This window comes from Lutjanus erythropterus, chromosome 8 (genome assembly GCF_056507025.1).
Source record: "Lutjanus erythropterus isolate fLutEry1 chromosome 8, fLutEry1.hap2, whole genome shotgun sequence".
NCBI classification, from domain to species: domain Eukaryota; kingdom Metazoa; phylum Chordata; class Actinopteri; order Lutjaniformes; family Lutjanidae; genus Lutjanus; species Lutjanus erythropterus.
In genome coordinates, this window is record NC_139324.1 from 31,480,761 (window position 1) to 31,501,636 (window position 20,876).

General features: G+C 40.9%; 1 protein-coding gene across 4 annotated transcripts in view; it reads left to right on the forward strand.

The window, feature by feature from the left end:
- The window catches only part of LOC146323077 (disco-interacting protein 2 homolog A-like), a 127,220-nt gene that overhangs the window by 68,267 nt on the left and 38,077 nt on the right, over positions 1-20,876 (forward strand). For all 4 annotated transcript variants that reach the window (XM_084725300.1, XM_084725301.1, XM_084725302.1 and 1 more), the window contains exons 2-5: positions 4,710-4,781; positions 12,398-12,517; positions 12,608-12,727; positions 18,163-18,432. In XM_084725300.1, coding sequence (XP_084581426.1) covers positions 4,710-4,781; positions 12,398-12,517; positions 12,608-12,727; positions 18,163-18,432 — 582 coding nt within the window. The remainder of the gene's footprint in view (positions 1-4,709; positions 4,782-12,397; positions 12,518-12,607; positions 12,728-18,162; positions 18,433-20,876) is intronic.

Genomic DNA, 20,876 nt, shown 5'->3' on the forward strand with positions numbered 1-20,876 from the left:
GACATGCTGCCTGAGCAGAAGATGAGTACAACATTGCAATTTGACAATAAAAAAGCAACCGTGAGATCTACATTATAAATTGATCAGCTGTTTATAACTGTCAATTGTCTATCAATGTAAAATTCATTATCCCAAAAACAAAAGCCCACTTCTCTAAAAAAAAACAAAACAAAACACTCTGGAGTGTAAGTCTGCCTTCTGCCTGCCAGACTCCATTAACATATTGCTCAATTTAACTGTTACAAACATCTACTCTTTCTAAAAGATTATTAATGATTTCTTAGGACTCATAAACAGACAGTAACTCATTCTGCAAACATTTGGCATTAATTTTAACTCTTAATTAACATGAAAGTAGCAAACAATAACACAAGTTACGGGGCCAGAAAAGAGATTTCAAATGAAACACACAGCTGTAGTGCTGTTGAAGTAGCGTCTATTTCAACATAGCATGTTTCCGTAATCTCTGATTACATATCTTGGTCATTTTATGACTTAGTGCAGTAGATTTATGACAGATTTCTCCTGTAAAAAGAGAGGTCAAAAGATGACCAGAATACCAAGAATGCTTAGCTATGTGTGGACAGTGAGCCCTTGAGGGTTGAGAAGAAGGTGAAGAGGTTAGGAGTGGAGGGATGGCAGGTGACAAAGGTGGACGCCGGCTGTAGAAAGAAAAAGTCGTCTTCCAGCTGAGCCCCTGAAGATGTTCTCTGACATTGTGACATGAGAAATACCTCCTCTCTGGTTCCCCCCCCTCCCTCTTGTGCTTTTGACACATTCGTTCTCAGTTTTTATTCACTCCAACCCACCACCACCCCCACCTCTCCCTAGGTGCTTGTTTGGAGATATACCCTTTCCCTCTTCTTTACAGCTCAATTACAAGGCAAAGCTTGTAGTCAGCACAGAAGGGTGAAGGGGCCAAATGAAGTGTTTCCTACTCTGCTGGAAATATACTATAAGCTACAGCTTGTCCCTCGTGACGGTGTAATTTAGTGCAGGTGCTAAGCTTCCCTCCATCCATCCCTCCATCTCTCTGTTTCTCTGCATCTGACTACTGTCCCCTCTCCCCTCTGTTATTCCCCAGGCGACAGGCCACACATTGACCTTTGAATCCTCCCATTTTTCCCTTATGGAGGCACTCAGAGATCAAACAGAGAGGGAAAACAGAGTGTCTGTCTGTGAATGCATAAAAATGCAGACACACACACACACAAATGCATGTGCAAACATATGCAAACACACTTGTTTATACACACTCACACAGGAAATATTGTGATCCTTTGGTACCTTTGACTTTTTTGTTTCGGTTAGGATCATTGTTCACCATTGAATGCTTGAGTCCATTCCTCCATATTTAATGACAAAGCTGTTTGTTCTCAGATCAAAAGATTAGCTTCACTGAGACATAACTTGATGGATCAGTGTGGGCCAGGGGCCGCTGGGCCACAGAGGCGGCTAGCCAGAATTCAGAGCCGCAGCGGAGAGAATAGCCCTCTATTGTGTGACTGTCAGGCTGGTTGGCTTCTGTGGTGCACACACTCAGACGCGCTGGCATGCTAGCAGACTTATACTGTTGTACACACATACAAACAGAGACACTTATCACCAGAAAGAGTCAGTGTCAGGTCAGCCGGCTCGGCTTGTGGACAGCGCTGTATTGTTGCCAGCCTCCAGCTCTCCTGGACATTTAACAGTGCAGGCATTCAACTGTTAGTGGTGAGTCAGGACCAGCGGGCAGCACGGCAACCAGTGTGATCAACAACACCTGCCTTCACACTGCTGCACTGTTGTGTTCAAGACGAGCAGAGAACCGACGGAGATAAATCAACACAAATAAATGAAAGATGTACCAACAAGAAGGGCCATAAGATGTACTGTAGGACTGCAACTAAAGGTTATGTTCATGATGGATTAATCTGCCAATTAGGGATGAAACAATAATCTGTTTCACAATAGGTTGTGATAAAAAATCCTGAAGATTAGCCTACCATTTCAAATTTTCATTCCAACAGTCTCCCTGACACGAGCGCAGCAGCAATGTGGATTTGTTTTGCGCATTTTAACAATACCACAATATATTGATTTATTTTGTTTTATATTTTATCCTATTCTACTCTGAATTTAATTAATCTTTTGTATATATTAGGGTTTTATTATAAAAAGATTATTGATGCATTGTTTCAACAATTTCCCAGAGCCCAAACTGACATCTTCAATTTGCTTCTTTTGTCCTAAATCCAAAGACTCTTCATTTACTGTCATAAACAAAAAATAAAGGTAGCAAATCAGCACACTGAAGAGGCTGAAACCAGAAAATATTTGACATTTTTGCCTGAAAAATGACAAAAACAATTCATAGATTATTAAAGTAGTTAAGAAGAGCTGACCGTTGCAGCTCTTCTGTACTGTACGACAGGGGAAATGAATATTTGCACAGTACTACGTCTATGAATTAATGTAGGTTAAACACGTCAATAAAGGAGCAGTTTCTCCCTCTCCCCGTGGTGAGAGGAAGAAACGGGATCACATGGGAAGGATTTTAATCAATTTGTTCTGTTCACATGCCCCTATTGAACTTATTGCTTTTTCACTTGACCTCCACCCTGATGACCCCCACTGAGAGCCTGTAGAGATTCATGTTAAGGACACAGTGTGATCCCTATTCAGTGGACTCCAGTGTCTTTCACGAGTGTTTCTAGCTTCCGGCCAAAACAATGTATACGTCATGTCAAGTGCCTGTTTGACTTTGACACTTATGACAGCCCGAGTGTTTAGAATATTTTCCATAAGAGGCCTCGTCTTCCACAGCTTTCTTTCCTTTTTTTGTTTTTACATCCATTTTTAAGGGTGTTTGAGCTTGTTAGAGGTCATATATGGGAGCACAGTTATGTACATACTTGTGGTTTGTGTGCCAGAGGTGCCGTCAGTCAACCCTCACTGACTGAATCAATACGTCTTTTGTCTGAAAAAGAGCGAGCCTCCACCCTATCAGCCCACAGCAGCGTCTAACATGCAGGAACACAGTGACATCCTGCATCCCCAGATCGACCACAAGCAGCCAAAACACTAGTCTATGACCTACTTCTCTGCCTTTTGAACAGGTCCCATGTGGACATGGATGTGTTTCAACGTATCTGGCATTTTGGTGGCCCTATAGTCATGAATTCAGTTGTTATAAGCTTTTGTGTCATGCTGCAAAGATACTGTATTTTTCTGGTTTCCTTTTTCTTGGGAAAAGGGCATTTTGAATGCTGTAGCTGGTGAAACAATCCACTCTGGCTGGCAAATATATTGATATATTATATCAACATTGTGATATGAGACTAGATATTAGATTTTGGATACATCATACATCATGATGTTTTAAAGGCTGCATTACAGTAAAGTGATGTAATTTTCTAAACTGTTCTGTTATTTACCTTTATCCACTTAATATATCCACATTACTGATGGTTATTTATCAAAAATCTCATAGTGTCAATATTTTATTTGGTCAAAAATATAGTGTCATTTTGGCCATATTGCCCCACCATACGTTATATACTTTTGGGTAGTTTAATCTACACCAGTGCAATCATATTCTATAAGATCAGCACTATTTGAGAATTTACAGTGTGTTATTTTAGAGAAGATGTGTATACAGAGATATATATGTTATATCACAACATTGCCAAATATCAAGATTATTTCTAAGCCATGTTGCCCAGCCCTACTCTTTTACTTTTCTGACACAGATTCTGGATCAGAGTGAAAAGGGTGAAAAGCGCTTTTTTGACATTTATTTCCAAGAATCTCTCAACTTTGTTCTGACCACGACAGAGGGCCCATCGCTCAATTAATCTTATTGGACAATGGGGAAAAAAATATGAATGACGTTGGGCGTAAAGTTTGTTCAACAAGCTGTTCAGAGCGCTCCCACAAATATGCGAGGCGCTCCAAGCATCTAACATGCAAGGCAACCAGGGTACATTAGCAGCATGCAGAACGCTCACTGCCTATACAATACAACTGGAAAAAGATGTCTCTCATTGCAAAAACTGTGCTCTCTGCATCTATAGAGCTAAAGTATTACTCAACTTTATACATTCACCCTATCTGCCTCTGCCCTCATTATTCTTCTTCCTCACTTATAGTTAAACTCCAGGCTCGGAAAAGCTTGTACATCCTTTCAAACAGGGCTATTAAAATAACATGCGGCTCGATCTTATTTAACAGACCGCCTTTTAATTATGTGTGGGGAGACAACTGAGGCGGATTCAGTTCATGCTGACATCAGCAGTATTTTCACTTCTGGTAAAAATGCTCGGAGAGAAAATGTTCCAGGCGCGCCAGACAAATGATCTTTTAAATGCCCCTTGCCTTGTCGATGTTATCATTCAAGTATTCAGTGGGAATTTCGCCACACTGCCATATCTACCAACCTGCATATTCAACAATTACAAGCTCAGCTGAGAGCTGGTCATCTGCTGCCGCAGCCCTCCTCTGGTGCCCCGTGGTGCCAGTGTAACCAGCCTGGCAGTGTGATCCTGAGGCACTTGACCATCTCTCGCTCTCTCTCTCTCTCTCTCTCTCTCTCACACACACACACACACACACACACACACACACACACCACCCCGGCACGGCTGAGCTAATGACTCATCTCTCTGCCCCCCCCTCCTCTCTCTGTCTGTCTGTTCCTCTGTATTTCTCTGTCTCTGTCTGTACAGGAGACATCACTCAGAAGGGCTATGAGAAGAAAAGAGGCAAGCTGTTGGCACCGTACATCCCACAGATACAAGGTAAGACGCACAGGCCTGCAGGAAATGTACTGTCCAGAGCACCTTTTATCTTTGCCCTGGCTGCCTGTTAGCTTAGCAATTAGCATAGTGTCCTTGCAAGAGCAAACAGAATGAGAAAAAGTATTTTATGATGATTGAACAGCTTTATTTACACATAACACGTTTGACTTTTTCTTACATTAAATAAAATAAGCCTTCTTACAGCTTGTAGACACAAATTAAAGAAAGAGAAGGAACATAAAAATGCAGAGAGAAAATCAAAAAATCAAAAATAAATTCTAGAACATACATAAACAAACATTAAAAAAGCAAAGCCAAAACAAATTCAGGAGTTGCCTGCAGAGGATGCATGTTTTAAGTAGAGTACATTGATTTTCTTTATACCACAGACAGCACATGGGAGCATCACATGGCCATAAAGTTGTCATGAAGGTTGCTGTGGAGGCTTTTGACACATCTCTGCTTTATTCATTCAGATAGATATCTGCTGATGTGCCCTTGATTCTTCAGGTCCTGTGACCCCTGGGTCTGTTATTAATGCCACAGCTCTGCATGAGCTGTATATCACAGTCAAAGTGTAAGCAGGGAGCAAATGAAAATATGTGCTAACCAACCAGTGCTAGGAAGGACATACATATTTTGAAATATACATTTCAAGGTGCTGGAATGAGATCTGGTCTTAATTTAGCCTCCTTCTACTTTTGAGTGAAGTTGTGTTCTACTTTCATAATGCAGATGTTAAGGTCTTGGCAGGATGTGATTATGCTTTCATAGGTAAGATACCATATCTTACAGAATGCTAATTATTCAGAGTAATATTTTGATTTTTAATTTGCCAGTTTTTGCCATCCAGTGTCAGGATGTGGGTGTTTGAAAAGAGCTTTATCAACTTTGAAAAACAGGGAGGCGTGAAGTTTCCCAGCTGTATGTTGCTACTTATTATCTGTCTATGACTGTTGACTCTATACAGTTTTGTGAGGCTTACCTATTCCAATACAATTATTAATTATCTGTTAAAGAATGTAATCAGTAACCTAAGTATCACAATATAAAAGTAATCTAGTTGTAGTAATGGAGCTAACGTTAGCAGTCTGTCTGATAAGCTGATGGTCTGTGTTGCTAACATTAGCGGTCTGTCTTACCTGTAAATGTCTCTTCAAATTAAATGTCAGTTCCTGGATAATGTCAGCATTTTCACGGCTTAAGGCAGAACTGTCACTGTACTGTGATGTTGTTCCTATTTTCTGATTTGAAGACTAGATAATGGTGGAATTTCCACACAGTTAAAGAGGTAATGAGTTGGCAACTGTCAGACTAGCTTTCACTGCGACCGGAGTGATGTTGTGACACTCATGAAATATATTTTCTTTATTTAAAATGTATCCTACAATTGTAATTTAATTTTGACTAAATGTTTTTTTGACTGTTATGGAATATATTCACCTACTGTTGTATCCTAATTACATAATCTCATTACATGTAATCCGTTACCCCCCATGCCTGTTTATACATCAGTTCATGGTATTTTTAGCTCAACTCCTGCAGCCCATCAGTCTCCCCAGCCTCAGGCAGACTATAAGGTCGAGGTGGTTTGCGGTGATGTGCTGGCTGTGTATTTCATGGGTTCTCCGTCCTCTATCTGGGGTCCATGGCAGTCTTTGGTTTGGCCTGCTATCAGAACACCAAACCTTAGTGGAAACCAGAGTCTGGTGTGGGCCACTCATTCAAGGCTTTCCACTGACGTTAGCAGGCCTGTTATTTAGCTTGGGTGGATCATCTCTGTCTTTCTTTGTCTTCCTCTTGCTCCCTCCTTGTTTTCTTGGATTGAAGGGAGCTGATGGACAGAAATGGATGGGCACTGGAGTGGGTTTGATTCTTTATATACAGCACATGAATGTGTTGGGAATTCATGACACATCCACCCAGCATGATGAATCAGTGGGTTAGGGACCGAAATAGGAGACCAATATAGTGTAGGCTTTTGAGCTCCACACAGAATTTCATAAGCTGTTTTACTGCCTTATAATTCACAGTTGTTGTCATAGGGCTTTACATGTGCCAAGTGCAATAAAGTAGGTGAACAAAGCCAGATTGTTTAGATCTGTAAGAGAGTAGATTAATTTCCTTTGTTTATATTTCAGGGTTTGGCTTTCACTGTGAGCTTTGAGAGCAAATAATTGTTTTCGCTGTTGACCATACGAGGTCAAACTTTGAGGAAAAGTGGGCATGTGAATGCATGTCTATCAGAATTGAATGCACTGATTCAAATCTTTGTACTCAATCGTTGAGAGTACAGGTATGTGATGTGCCCTTCCTAACTTGATTTGGGTGAAAGATGGGAGGATCCATTCCAATATTGATATTGGATCCCAATATTGATCAATGGTTTTCATCGGGTATCAGACTTATGACAGTGATCCATATTCCAATCTAAATTCCACACCACCACGTGTTTGTCACATGTTTTCTATTTGTAAACACTACGCTAGAGCGGTGCCAATGTCACAAACCAGGATCCCACAGCGCCCCACTGTGGTTGAAGGCTGCCACTACATAAGTTACACAAATTACACAAGCTTTCCAGAGTGGAGTTCAGTTTCAGCCGCAGCAACTAATGATTATCTTCATTGTTGATGAATGTCTTGTTTTGTCCACAACCGAATGACATCCAGTTTACTGTCATGGAGGAGTAAGGAAACCAGAAAATATTCACATTTGAGAAGCTGAAATCAGAGATTTTTTAATGACTTAAAACAATAATTAATAATAATAAATTGTGTGTGTAATAAAGTGATTACAGAACGAGAGAAGACAGGTACAGGGATGCATCTGCAGCCTAAGGAGAATATACAAAGTAAGACAAAGACAAACAACAAAACAAATAAGACAAAAATAAATTGAGGAATACAACAATAGTTCAAACTTGTGGTTATGTAGTAAACAAGAGGGTTGAGATAATGAGGGTTGGGGGTGTCTTTTTTAGACACCATCCGTTGTAAGTGATAAGCCAATGTCGTGTCATGTCATGTCATATAACTGTGAACTTGATGCAAGTCATTAGCGAAGCGTTTGTGCTCTGTAGGAAGTGAGACACGGCGCACGTGTCGTCAGCCGCCACACCAGTTAAGTGTCAGCATCAGACAGGTGCTAAAAATTCATCAGGGCTCGCCGTGAACCAATAACAACATCTGCTGTGACGGAGCACGCCTCTGATTGGCTCAGGGCGGTGTGTCTCTGAAGTGTGTTCTGCCCAGCAACCGGGTCTGGTGTCCTGGCTTGTTTTATAGACCTGTCTCCTCTGGGAGCTGGGGAAAGGCTGTTGTGTGACTGGCCTGTCAGAGCAATATAAGGGACCAGCGTATATTGATGTGTCTATCCATGCTTGGATGGAACTGTGTGTGTGTGTGTGTGTGTGTGTGTGTGTGTGTGTGTGTGTGTGTGTGTTTGTGAGTCAGACTCCATGCATTACGTCCTTAGATGTCCTCAGGCCTTATTGAACCTTATGTAATATTTGGATCTCGTGTTATTGAATAGATTTAGTTGAGCGCGTGTGAATGTTGTTCAGCACTTCAGTGTGTGTGCTGCTGCTGTCAGAGAGTTGCTGACAGTGTGGAGCTCACTGATCCCCACTAAGCTGCCGTTGAAAAGCCGGGCGAGCTGATGGCTGGCTGGCTGGCTCGCCGGGTGTCTGACTGGCCAGCCAGCTAGCTGTTGGATCTGGCTGACTGAACGTGGCGTGGTAGGACTCTGTCCTCAAAAGGCTGCTTTCTAATTGGTATATATGCGGAGGCAGCCACTCTGTGTGGTTCATTCGGTCACAGGGCAGTAAAAGTTGCAACATCACAGCAACCTCAAAGCTGACCACAGCCTGGTCATAGATGCTTTTTAGCTACACTATTAATTTTGGCACCCAGCTGTGGATTTGTAGACTTTCTATTATCCCACAATGTGATTATAGTTTCAGTCACATTTCTGACCTCCACAAAGGATGTTTTGCGTTTTCATTTTAACTTTTGTTACATAATTTAACTCTCGATCACCAGCCAATGGTAGGATAGCGAAACTGATACCGACTTATTTTAAGGGGGAAAATGGCTAAAATATTGCCTGTTTACAGCAGTACATCACTTAGTAGGGTTGTTACCACCTAAAATGCTGGTATCCGTATCGGCAAGTACCTGTGTCTATGCACTGATCCGATACCACATCATTTATTAACCCCAAAACTGGACCCCGCTACTTCCCAGCAGCATCCTGTATGCCACTTTTTTCTCAGGGTGCCACTTGGCCTTTGATGATTTCAATTTTATGAGGGCACAAAAGTCAATCATCTTTGAATTTGTTCATGGTTTACAAAGGCTGCATGGTTTACAGGGGCGTTAAATAGAGATAGCAATCACATCATACTGGGGTTAGTCCTGCACAGCTGTTTAAAAAATTAAAATAATATGTAATATTGTAATGTACTGGCATCAGATCGGTATTTGGTATCAGTGGATACATAGATTTGGAGTTGGTTTCAGGAAGGAAAAAATGGTATTGGAACATCTCCTTTGCTTAGGTACTCCTGTCTGCTTCTCCAAACTCTGTGTATGTGGGCCGACATGTGCTGTAGGTAGTACACTGCCTATCAATAAATACCTCGTACAGCCCCACTTAAAAGAATCCGAACTGTCCCTTTAATGGTGAGTCTTTTCAACATAGTCATTCAGTGTCATCAGGTTGAATGTGGTAAAATGTCATGGATGACATCAAAAGTTGGACTTTTTGTTTAAATGACTCATCTTGGTAGCTACTCAAAACACTTCCCTTGGAGAAGAAACCCTCCAAAACTGGTGCATTAAACAACAGAAAAACAAGGCCAAGAAGTCAGTAAAAGCATCTTATCATACTCACGCAGAGAACAGTGTAGGAGTAAAGTTCTCGCCTCCCATCACAGAGATTTGATTGAATTCGTGGGAGTGGCACCACTTGCATCACTTTCAGGGGTTCATGTCTCTGTTATTGCATGTTTTAACATTCAGTCAGCAGGCTTCATTTGAAGAAATGGAATTAAAGACAACTGTATTATGTTATTTACACCTATGTAGCCTGAACCTGAGTCTGTGATGTTTCAACTTAGTTTTTTCATCCTACATTGTCACCTCCACGGGGGTTCTAGTACTTTCCTTACACAAAAAATGTAATGTAGTTAGATATTTAATGTGCTTTTGCCTTCATGTGTATCTGTAAGTACAAAACATGCAGTGTTTAGGGATCCCAAACAGAGACACTTTGTTGGAATAAATCTTGCAGGTACAGGTGAAAACAGTCGGGTGGAAGCAAGTTGGTACTGTTATCAAGAAAGAGCCACGGAACTGCAGAAGCATCCTTTTAAACTTTATTCTCCTCTCTGTCCCACTCTCAGGAAAAAAAAACAACGTATAAATCTGTCAGCTGTATCGCTGAGTTACTGTATGGATGCTGTTGTGAAGTCGTGTGTCAGAACAGCACAACTGTTGTGTGTCATTGTCTGTGAAGTCAACACAGCCTAAAATAACTGCTAAAGCCTTTCATTACCCAACACAGAAATATAAGCAAGCTGTGGGAGACACATTTCTTATAGTGTGTTCATTGCGTATGGGATAATGTACAGTGAGCGGGTCATTATAGCAAAATAAACCATGGCAGGGTGATGTGGGACCCTGATGCAGGGAGGGGTCTTAAATCACCCTGAAGGGGTTTATTTTGCCATAATGACCCGGTCACAGTACAATATCCCCGCTTATTACACAGCTACTTAAAAAGAAAATTGACACAAAATACCAATTAAAAAATGATTTTGTTGATTTAAAAAATATTTTATTGCTCCCTCAGAGTCAATGATCAGAGCTGTGTCCATAGCAACGGTCTGTTCTTCATAGCAACACTCTGCTATACAGAAATAACAGACCTTAGAATGCCGTAATGAACCAAGTCACATATTTAACTAATATTTTAGATTAATGTGTGCATTTAAATCTTTTATGTGAAAAATATTAAATAGCACAATAGGGGAGAAGATGAATGTTTTCTGTCAATGATTATTGGTCCCTCTGGATCCAGCTTGTGATGTTATATTCACCTCGTTTACGTACATGTTACATCCTCTGTGTGTCATGGGATAAAAGCTCATCAGAATTCTTTCTCGAGTTTCTCCATAACATTTATCCTTCCTACACACTTCAGTTATGTCAGCATGAGGGCTTGAAAAGAAGAAGTGAATCCAACTGTAGAAGACTGCTAATAAAGCTTGAACCGTGACCTTCTTGCAGGCGGTAGTCTTGGGTTTCCCCTCTGATTCTAACCTCTAGTTACTTCATGAAGATCAAATGAGAATTGCGTAAGCTGAAGGATGAATCACTGCCTGTGTCACGCAGAGCACAGAGAGGCTGACGAGTTTGAGAGTTTGATAATTTTAGAACGCTCCAGTTAGAAGATGTTGTCTTTTTGACATTCATGGTGCTTAATCACCTCCTTTCTGTTATGTCTATGTAATTTGCATTTGCCTCCCTTGGAAAGCTTGGAGGCAGCTGGAAAGCTGTGAGAGAGGCTGGATTAATTAAAGTGAATACTTTCTCAACTCCAAGCTACTGTATTAGAAGAAAGCAGCCTAAGTAGGGGATTACCATTAAGCTTGTGGATACTTGATCTAGTCGAGTAATATTCAGCAGCATTTCTCTATGTCCAAGGCACAGTCTGCACAGAGTGCATGTGCTCACACAACCCCAATTCCAAAAAAGTTGGGATGTTTTGTAAAATGTAAATAAAAACAGAATGCAATGATTTACCTATATTCAATCAATTGCAGTACAAAGACAAGATATTAATAGACTAATTGTTGAAGTTTTGAAAACAGAATTCTTTCCCATTCTTTTCCTTTCCTTTCCTTTAATGTCAGACTTACTACAAAAGCCAAACTGTTGTAATGTACAGAATCTGGTGTCATCTGGATGGCAGCTTATGTTGCTTCAAAACCTGTCTGTGCCTTCCAGCATTAATGGGGCCTTCACAGATGTGGAAGTTTTCTATGTCTTGGGCGTTAACACACCCACATACCATCACAGATGCTGGCTTTTGAAGTTAGTGCTGGTAGCAATCTGGATGGTCCTTTTCCTCTTTAGCCCAGAGAACATGACGTCCATGATTTTCAAAAACAATTTGACATGTGGATTCTTCAGACCACAGCACACTTTTCCACTTTGCATCAGTCCATCTCAGATGAGCTCGGGTCCAGAGAAGTCAGCAGTGTTTCTGGATGTTGTTCATATTTGGCTTTCGCTTTGGATGGTATAGTCTGAACTTTGTAGATGCAACGACAAACTGTGTTTATTGACAAGGGTTTTCCAACGTGTTCTCGAGCTCCTGTAGTATCCTTTTTACAATTATGTGGATTTTTAATGCAGTTTTTACTGCGGTGCCACCTGAGAGGTCAAAGGTCACAGGCATTTACTGTGAGTTCTCTGCCTTGCCCCTTATGTGCAGAGATTTCCGTGGATTCTCTGAATCTTTTAATGATATAATGGATTGTAGATGCTGACAATATTTCTGCATTTGAGCGTTAAAGGAGCACTTGCTTTGGGTTTGTCTCTCTGCAGGTGTAGACCCGTCTCTGCAAATTGACAACAGGATCCAAGCCTCCTCCCAAGCTGTTCTCCCAGGTTCCAAACACAACAAGTCCCGGGCGGCCAACACCCGGGATGAACGCTTCAGATCTGGTAATCATGTGTCCGTACTGCATGAGAGTTTTATATGTCTGGTGCCCTTCTTTTATGCTGTTGCTAATCACTGTTGATGTGTTCTCTCAGATTTGCACACAGAAGCCGTCCAAGCAGCTTTGGCAAAGTACAAAGAGAGGAAGATGCCAATGCCCTCCAAGAGACGATCTGTGCTAGTTCAGTCTTCTGTTGAGGCATGCACTCCGCCAGGTGAGATCTCTAAACTGCTCACCACTGTTCAATAAGGCCAGAGTTTATCCTTTGCACACACAGCCTAGGTTCATGCTCATACTGGGTTGTTTGCATGTGTTCTCATGAGCACTGGAGTGTAGGATGCTGACACTCTGTTGTGTCCAGTGATCGAAGATGATGTTTCCACGCATTTGCCACTGCAAAGAAATGTGCAGTTTGATGAATGTGTCCATTCTTTGTGACTATAAAGGACTCAGTTCTCACCGTTGTGTTCCCAGGCAGACCTTCCCACATGAGTTGCATAATGGGTGCTTAATCAGATTTTTAACATAGTCTCAAAATGTTGACCTTTTGCCTGCTTTTACAACTGTTTGTATTGTGTGGGCCAGTTCATTTGAATATTTGTCATTTTACCGCATTCTGCAGCTGCTTTTATGTTGAGATTTTCAAGCCTGAAAAAGCCCTTTTTGTGTTAGTTTTGGACAAATATTTCCCAAAGGAGCTTTCATCCTCTGATCAGTCAGTAAAATATCTGTGTAAGATCTGATGACTGAAAATTTGCAGAAAACAGTGCAGTGGTGTTATCATTGGTGTATGAGTTAATTGGTGGGGGGCCTTTGAGCCTCATGTCTTGGGTAAAAAGAGAGGACACAGCCGTGGAGCGAGTAACCGGATTAAGAGCTCAGACACTGGAGTTTGAACTGAAGAAGGAGGAGGTCCCTTCATGGTTGTTTTCAGTCATAGTTATGGCTGACAATACTGTACATATAAAATATTTTGGGGCTCCGCTACAGCTGTGCACACAGTAGCACGACTGTTAGTTTTTTCAACTTTTTGTCTGAGATTTGATTTTAAACCGCTGACTACATAAGCAGAAGTTTATCAGGGGCCATAAAGGTACTAAAGTGATTAACTTTTGGCCTCTAATGGCACTGTAGAGTGTTGCAGTTTTTTGCACATGTTTTGTTCATGGCTGGCTACTTTTGTTTTATTTTATTGAGGAAGAAAAGTAATTCAAGTGAAAAGGACGTCCAGATTTTGTACAAACAAGAAATGCTCCAGACATCAAATTTTTAATTTAATAAGGACAATTTTTCAAGTTGTCACTTGTCTTTGTTTGTTTACTTTTTATCTTACTTTAAATATACTTTAATATAATACTTTAAATTTTTTATATCATTACATCCCCAGTATTTAACACATCAGCACATTGACTAAGTTTATCCTTTTCCAACTATTATTTTGCTGGTTTCTGGTATTAATGTTGGCAAAATCATGGGTACAAGCCTTATTTAAACTGTATACAGTAAATGTAGCCAAGTCACAGAACAACAGCTATAATATGCACAAAATATTGGAACACATGAAAAAACATGCAGAAACCATGTTTATGAATGTCCAACAGTCCTTCTCCAATGTATTTTCAGTCATGCTTTGCCCTACAGATGGTAATGTTGGTCTGTCAGTTGGTTGCTCAGTCCAGTTCTTTGTTCCAGACTGAAATATCTCCACAACTGTTGGATGCCATTAAATTTGGTATCAGGGTGGTGACGTTATGGATGTTTTTTTTTTTTTTTTTATTTTACTGTGGGAGCAAAACAACACATTCCCACAGGAAGGGCGGTTTACCACAACCGCCTTAATAGTTACATTTTATTGGACTATATTGAAGCATACTGTCATAGCTTCTCAAGGCCAAGAAAAGTCTTGTCTGTTGTTTCCTAACTGCTGGAAAAGTGAAGGCGACTAGCCCCGAAGTAAGCTGGACAGAGAAGGCTGCTGTTTAGTCAATGCTAGACTTATACCTTTACAACGTTGGCTTCAGTGTGAGTGTATCATTGTCAGAAGCTTTGTAATCCAGCCATAAACTGCACTGTCCTGAGTGTCACATGATGAGTCCATAATGATAAATCCAACAATGAATGTCTTCTGTACTTATTTATCAAATTTTCAGTGTTGAAAACAGTTGCTGTTGTTGTTAGCGTGTTGGAAGCCGTCCACCAGCAATCCTAAAATGCCTTAGAGTGAGCATGTCGACCAATAAGAGGCTGCGGTCCTGACTTTTCAACCAGTCGGAGGCTATGTTCCTGACTTGTGTGTGACAGCGTTGATCCATACTGTAGATGTATTGATAGATCAGTGCACTGATTTCAGCATGAGATTGACCTTTCAAAATAAAAAATTTGCAGTGATGACAGTAATGAGCTCAACCCTGTGGCAGGCATCACATGACCACAGAAATGTGTTTGTCACCACAGTCCACATTTGGTATAGACGTTCCTGTTGACTTTCGTGATCCTCTGGCTTCTCCTCAAGCACCACTGAGGTTCACATTTATGGTTTTGATTCAAATGTCTAAACAGCTATTGGATAGATTGGTTTGACTGGAAATTTGGTTCAGTCATTCGTGTCATTTTGGTGACCTTTAGATCATCAGGTCAAAATGTCTGTCCAGGACTTTAGCTTAGAACCAAATACCTTCAAAACTAATAATATTCCCATCAACCTCAGCTACACTTTGTGCTAAGTGCTCATTATTAAAAGTAAGTATGAACATGATAAACATTATACATGCTAAACATTAGCATAAACATTAGAAAAAATGAACCTGGAGGCTCCAATATGTACTTTTAGACACCTACGATTGAATTGATTTCTTGTAGAGAGATATCAATAAAAGAAAACAGTTCACGGTTTTAACTGCTTGGCTGAAACTTAATGAATATACCTGTTTTTGTTTGCTTGAAGTATTTCTTTGCTGCACAAGAGTAGCGAAGATCTCAGCGTATCTGCTATGGTCTCTCTTTAGGTTTTCTTTCTTTTATATCCCTCCCTGCCTTCAATTTCTCCATCACTGCCTCTTCACTATCTGTTCTTGTTTTTGTCTGTTTTTCTGTGACTAATCCGTTTTTCTCTTTCACTTTCTTTCCCATTCTTTCCACCTTTCTTTCTGCTTTGCATGTGTTCTCTGACCCTCTCTCTCCCTATCCCTCTGTGCAACTGTGTCAAGGTTACTGAGATATGGAGAGAGATTGGAGAGAGGGAGAGGAATAACAAACAGAATCATAAATGCGAGATAACCCCCATGAGTCTGCTGGTTGTAGAGACATTACATTTTAGCTTGTTATAATCAAACCTCCTCCAGCCTGCCTCTGACAGCCTCTTCAAGGCCAGGAGAAAGCTTGAGGAAGGTAACAGGGATTTTAATAGTTTCTCAATCAATGGACTTTGCTCATAACTTCATACTGTGAGTGATTAGGAGGCAGATTAATCACATGAAGGCTCATTAGTTCAGAAAACATCGTCAGGCACGTGCTGATCACACACACAGGCTTAGTGTCTGTCTTCTAAATGTCTCTCTCTCATCCTCCCAGTGGACTTGGAATAGATTTTCCATATTTTTAAGGCTTGGTTTTGTAAAGTATGCTCAGAGACTTCAGTGTAATAGTTTGAGACGTGTGAATGAGATTTGTACCTTTTTACCAGGGCTGCAGACCAGGCACTGCTGTTTACTTTGCCAATAATTAATAATGGGTGAAAGCTTGTCCTTTCTTGATTATTTTGAAAGGAGTTGTTTCATTTTCTCAACTGGATGATGCCTAAGCCTGTTTAGCCCTTTCATTGCACTCAGTTCTCTGCGTAATACAAATCTCAGACTGGCCTGCGCTTGTGTAACTTCAGTGATCCTGTCGAAAGAACAGACATTTCTGTGAGCTTGGCAAATGACGTGGAATGTGTTCATTTTGAATGATCCTTACCTTGCTTTGAAGTCGTTCCTGTTTGGGCTATTTTTGCTGCTCGCAGACCAACTGCTCACAGTTGCCTCAAGGGAACAGGCAGTAAAATCATCAGTCACTGGGTTTGAATCCAAGCCATAATAACTTAAGCATACACTACACTGAACAAAGTTTTAGTTTTTATAAAAATAATAGGCTGAAACTTGAAAACACTTAAAACAAGAATACCAGTATGGGTTAAGTAATATGTAAATGCACTGACATACTAAAGAGAATACTATCGAAATGTTTTTTTTTTCTTTAAAATCAATATTTTTGAGGACTGTAATTCAACAGGCACAAGATTTATAAGTTCATATAGCTGCCTAGTTTTCTAGCAGTATGTACCATAGACTAGACTGGGCACTATAAAGGTGTTACGGTATACCGGAGTGTTAATAAATCCTGATGGTATGATTTTCAATAATGCAAATCCAGATGATCCTCTTTTTATGAAACTGATACAGAGATGCTTGAGGCGATGTATTGTAGTGCACAGCACGCACCACAAGAGGTCAGTCTCTCCACTGGCTAAGGTGAGAAATATGGTATCTGGGATGATAAAGTTACAGGACTGTCCATGTTTGGGACTATTTTAGGTTTAGTCCCGATGATAAAGATGAGCTAAAGCAGCAGCTTCTCAGACCGAAGCAGAGCTCCTGAGTGTGTGTTGTTTCTCAAATGTGGGAATCGCGCCACTATGACAGTCAGTTCCACCCATGCTGAAGGAGTACTTTCTACAGAGAAGTAGAGTCGAGTTGAGTACAAGTTTTACACAAGTTCTGCATAAATACCCTCAGAATATCATATATCAGTGATTCTAAAACTGCGGGGCGAGTACCACTAGTGGGGCATAGAGTGACTGCAAGTACGGTGTGGATGACCTGGTGAAAAATATGCTATTGTGCTGGTCTTCACAAAAATAAAACTTGCATCCTTTTTTATTCGATGCTTCCCCTAACATTGTTATTAATTGATAAAAATGTGTGTAGGGGTGTTGGGCATAAACCTCTTTGGGCTTCTGGAGTCAGGCATTCAAGAAAAAGTTTGAGAGCCACTGCCATATACCCAGGAAAAAATATCAGTAAGGCATGATGAAGTACATACAGCTCAATCCTACTGTAGACATAATTTTGTATAGTTTGTACCCTAAGTATTTCTCTTAAAAATCTGCATTCTGATAGTTGTATTCATTTGATTACGTTTAATGTCCACCTTGAATGTGTAAAAACACAACCTGCAAACTTCTGTTTTCCACCGCACCCTAATTCTTTTCATTCTTGTTGTCTACAAATATGAAACCCTCTGGTCTGTATGTTGTCAAAGCCTTTCACACTTTTTCATTCATATATAGTGCACATAGTTGCTGTGGGCTGTCTTTATTCCTGGGTGGTAATGTTGCTACTTCTATAGGCAATCCAATATCAAATACATGCATAAGACATTTAAAAACAAGCATCCCTCAGACAACATCTCCATTGAAATCATCTGGTCATCCCACTAACTTATATGTACTCTCTCCAGTATGTATAAGTAGAATAATGTATCATCAACATATCGTCTAACTCTTCCATTACTGGCTTTACCATCTTGGTTATTTTCCTGGTCACATTGTAGACAGGCCCATGTCTTTGTCCACTGTTGTGACGCTGCCCTGTCTTGACCTGTCAAACACAGACACCTCCTCAGCGTCGGAAGACGAGGGCTCGCTGCGCCGGCAGGGACGTCTGGCCACCTCCACGCCCTACCAGGGCCACGGCCACCCAGCCGTTGAGCACTGGTTTAACCGTGTCATCCAGGGTTCGTCCACCTCATCCTCCGCGTCATCCACCTCATCCCACCCGGGAGGGAGATCCGTCACCACCACCAACACCACTGCCCACGCAGCCCTCAACGCCAACGCCGCAGCCACCGCACTGGCCGATCTTATGGCACACACCCAGCTAGGTCAGTGACACACGCAGTCTCACACGCCATCACATTTCGGTTGGACAGTCTGTATGTTCTTGTCCCTTTTTAATTGACCCTTCCTAAGTCTCGCCACCCTTTTGCTCCGTGCTCCAATAACAGTTCAGACCCATACTAAAGCCGATCCCGATACTCATATTTGGAGTAAAAAATTCCGATATCAGCCGATATTCTACATTTTATGTTATTTTATTGTAATTTTCTTGGATTCTGTTTTTATTTTGCCGTTATGAAGCACATTATAACTATATTTTGAAAGGTACTATTAAAATAAAATAAATGTTTATGTAAAATCCAAAATGACAAAAACTGTCATTGGTACAGTTAATAGTTATAAATGACTATGAATATGAACCACAACTAACATTAGCTTACTTAAGATTTGACAGGCTATGATGCTTGTGCAGGTCCTCCAGCAGCATCTTTTAACTATCGTCATCCTTTTCAGCAAAGACAGTCTTAGCACATAGCTTATCTTGAGTACAGGAAACAGGAAGGGAGAAAGTTGAACGAGGTTCCCAAAAGGGGCAGGGACTAAGGAAGGGCCAATTGATCCAGCGCTCTTATCCAGTGGTTACTCAAACTCTTTTTGCCTCCTCATTCTATTCAGAGATATGCAACAAATGTGTGTAGTGTGGCTGTGAACTGAAATAGGAAGAAGGTATTAACAACTAGAATGAGATAACATTTCATGCCAAGCAATGTAGCAGTACTAGATGTTTAAAAGTATTTCCTCAATATAGTGTTCTCATTGTCCCCTGCTCAGCTGTATGGTTTTAAATTCCTCCATGAACCAGCGAGTCAAACAGATGTTTTTACTTTTTCCGTTGTCTTACATTTGCTGATATCAGCAGAAGTTTGGCGCGTTCTGTTATTGCCAGCCAATCAGAACTTTTGTCATATCAAAGATGACATCTTGACCTGTATTATGTTGCTCAGACTGTTTTTCTACAACTGTAGCCCAACTGCAGACAGCCAGAGGTGTCTTTTCACATCTGGAACAGCCGAGGCCATATCTCCCTCCAGACACACAAAAGCACTTGATGAGGCAAGACAAAGGCAACCAGCGACAGAGTTTTAACTCACGTCTCTCTAATTAGTCGTCTCCGTCTGCCATCTCACTGTCATTCAGTCATGTCAAAGCTCCTCGTTCCACTTTACCATGGAGAGTGTCACAAGCTAGTTAATGAGATTCAGGGGATTTATCTCCATCCGTCTCTCCTCAGCAGCAAAGTGAGATGGCGTCTTGCTCGTGTATGTGTATGTGTGTGTGTTTTTGTGTGTCCATGTGTGTCTGTACGTGTTGCTGGAAGATATCCTATTAGGATGGAGCTGTCTGATTTCTGTCCAGCATGTCTCTCCTCAAGGTTGCTGTCATAAAGTAGCAGCAATGACTGGTGCTGAATGAAGCTGTAAATAAATCTCTCATATTATTCTGTTCCTTGGCCCCTCAAACTCTGATTCTGTCTGTCATTCACTTCAGCAATAGACGATGTAGACGACGTCTAGTAGGCCATCACCTATGAGCAACATTTTAGGATAATATGGACAATAAAAACAAACAGGACCTTTTCTTTTGTTATTGATTTTATATGTGAATGATATGGTACATCTATATGCAATTATGCGCTTTGGAGGGGAACCTCAGCTTTCAGGGTGCAGTTCTTCACAATCATAATTTAACCACAATCAATTTGATTCCAACAACTCTGTACTACCACAGCACTTTTAAACCCTCTTGCCACCACACCATATTGTACCAAAGCACCTATGGCCCTACTCCCAGGCCAGTTTATTGGGTAAACCTATAAAATCTAATGCAATCCAATACAACAGCTCAGCCATAAATTCTGCCTTAACCAAATCAAAATCAGCTGGGTCTCTTCAGCCTTTTTATACATGCATCAGATCATGATTGAATGCTCACTGCATAATTTCACAATGCCATCCACCTGTGTGGAAGCATGTGCATTCAGTTTTTTTTTTGGAAGCCCATTTCTGACAGTAAAAAAAAAATGTCTTCATGGAAAGTCATAATTAGGGATTGACCAGTTCACTCACTGGTCACAGCAACACACACACGGTAGCAAGTTGTTTGTGTTAAGAAGAGCAATAAAGAGAAGAGAGACATGGAGACGGAGCAGCTGAGCAGCTGACAGCATTGCCAAACAATGCTAAACTTTGTAGCTCTTCAGGCTAACATTAGCTAGCAGCATACTACTGTTCAGACCAGCTGTTAAATCTCACCTCCTGTTCTGGCTAAAGAATAAACAACCCCTATAGACCCTGTTTTCCAGAACACTTTCTCATCTAAACTTGTTTAGCCTTCCTCTTTTGTTTTCACTGTAAAGTGTCACTGCAGCATGATGCTGCACCGTGCCAGCCTCTGTTTTGTTTACATTTGCTTCCACATGAGGTCACAT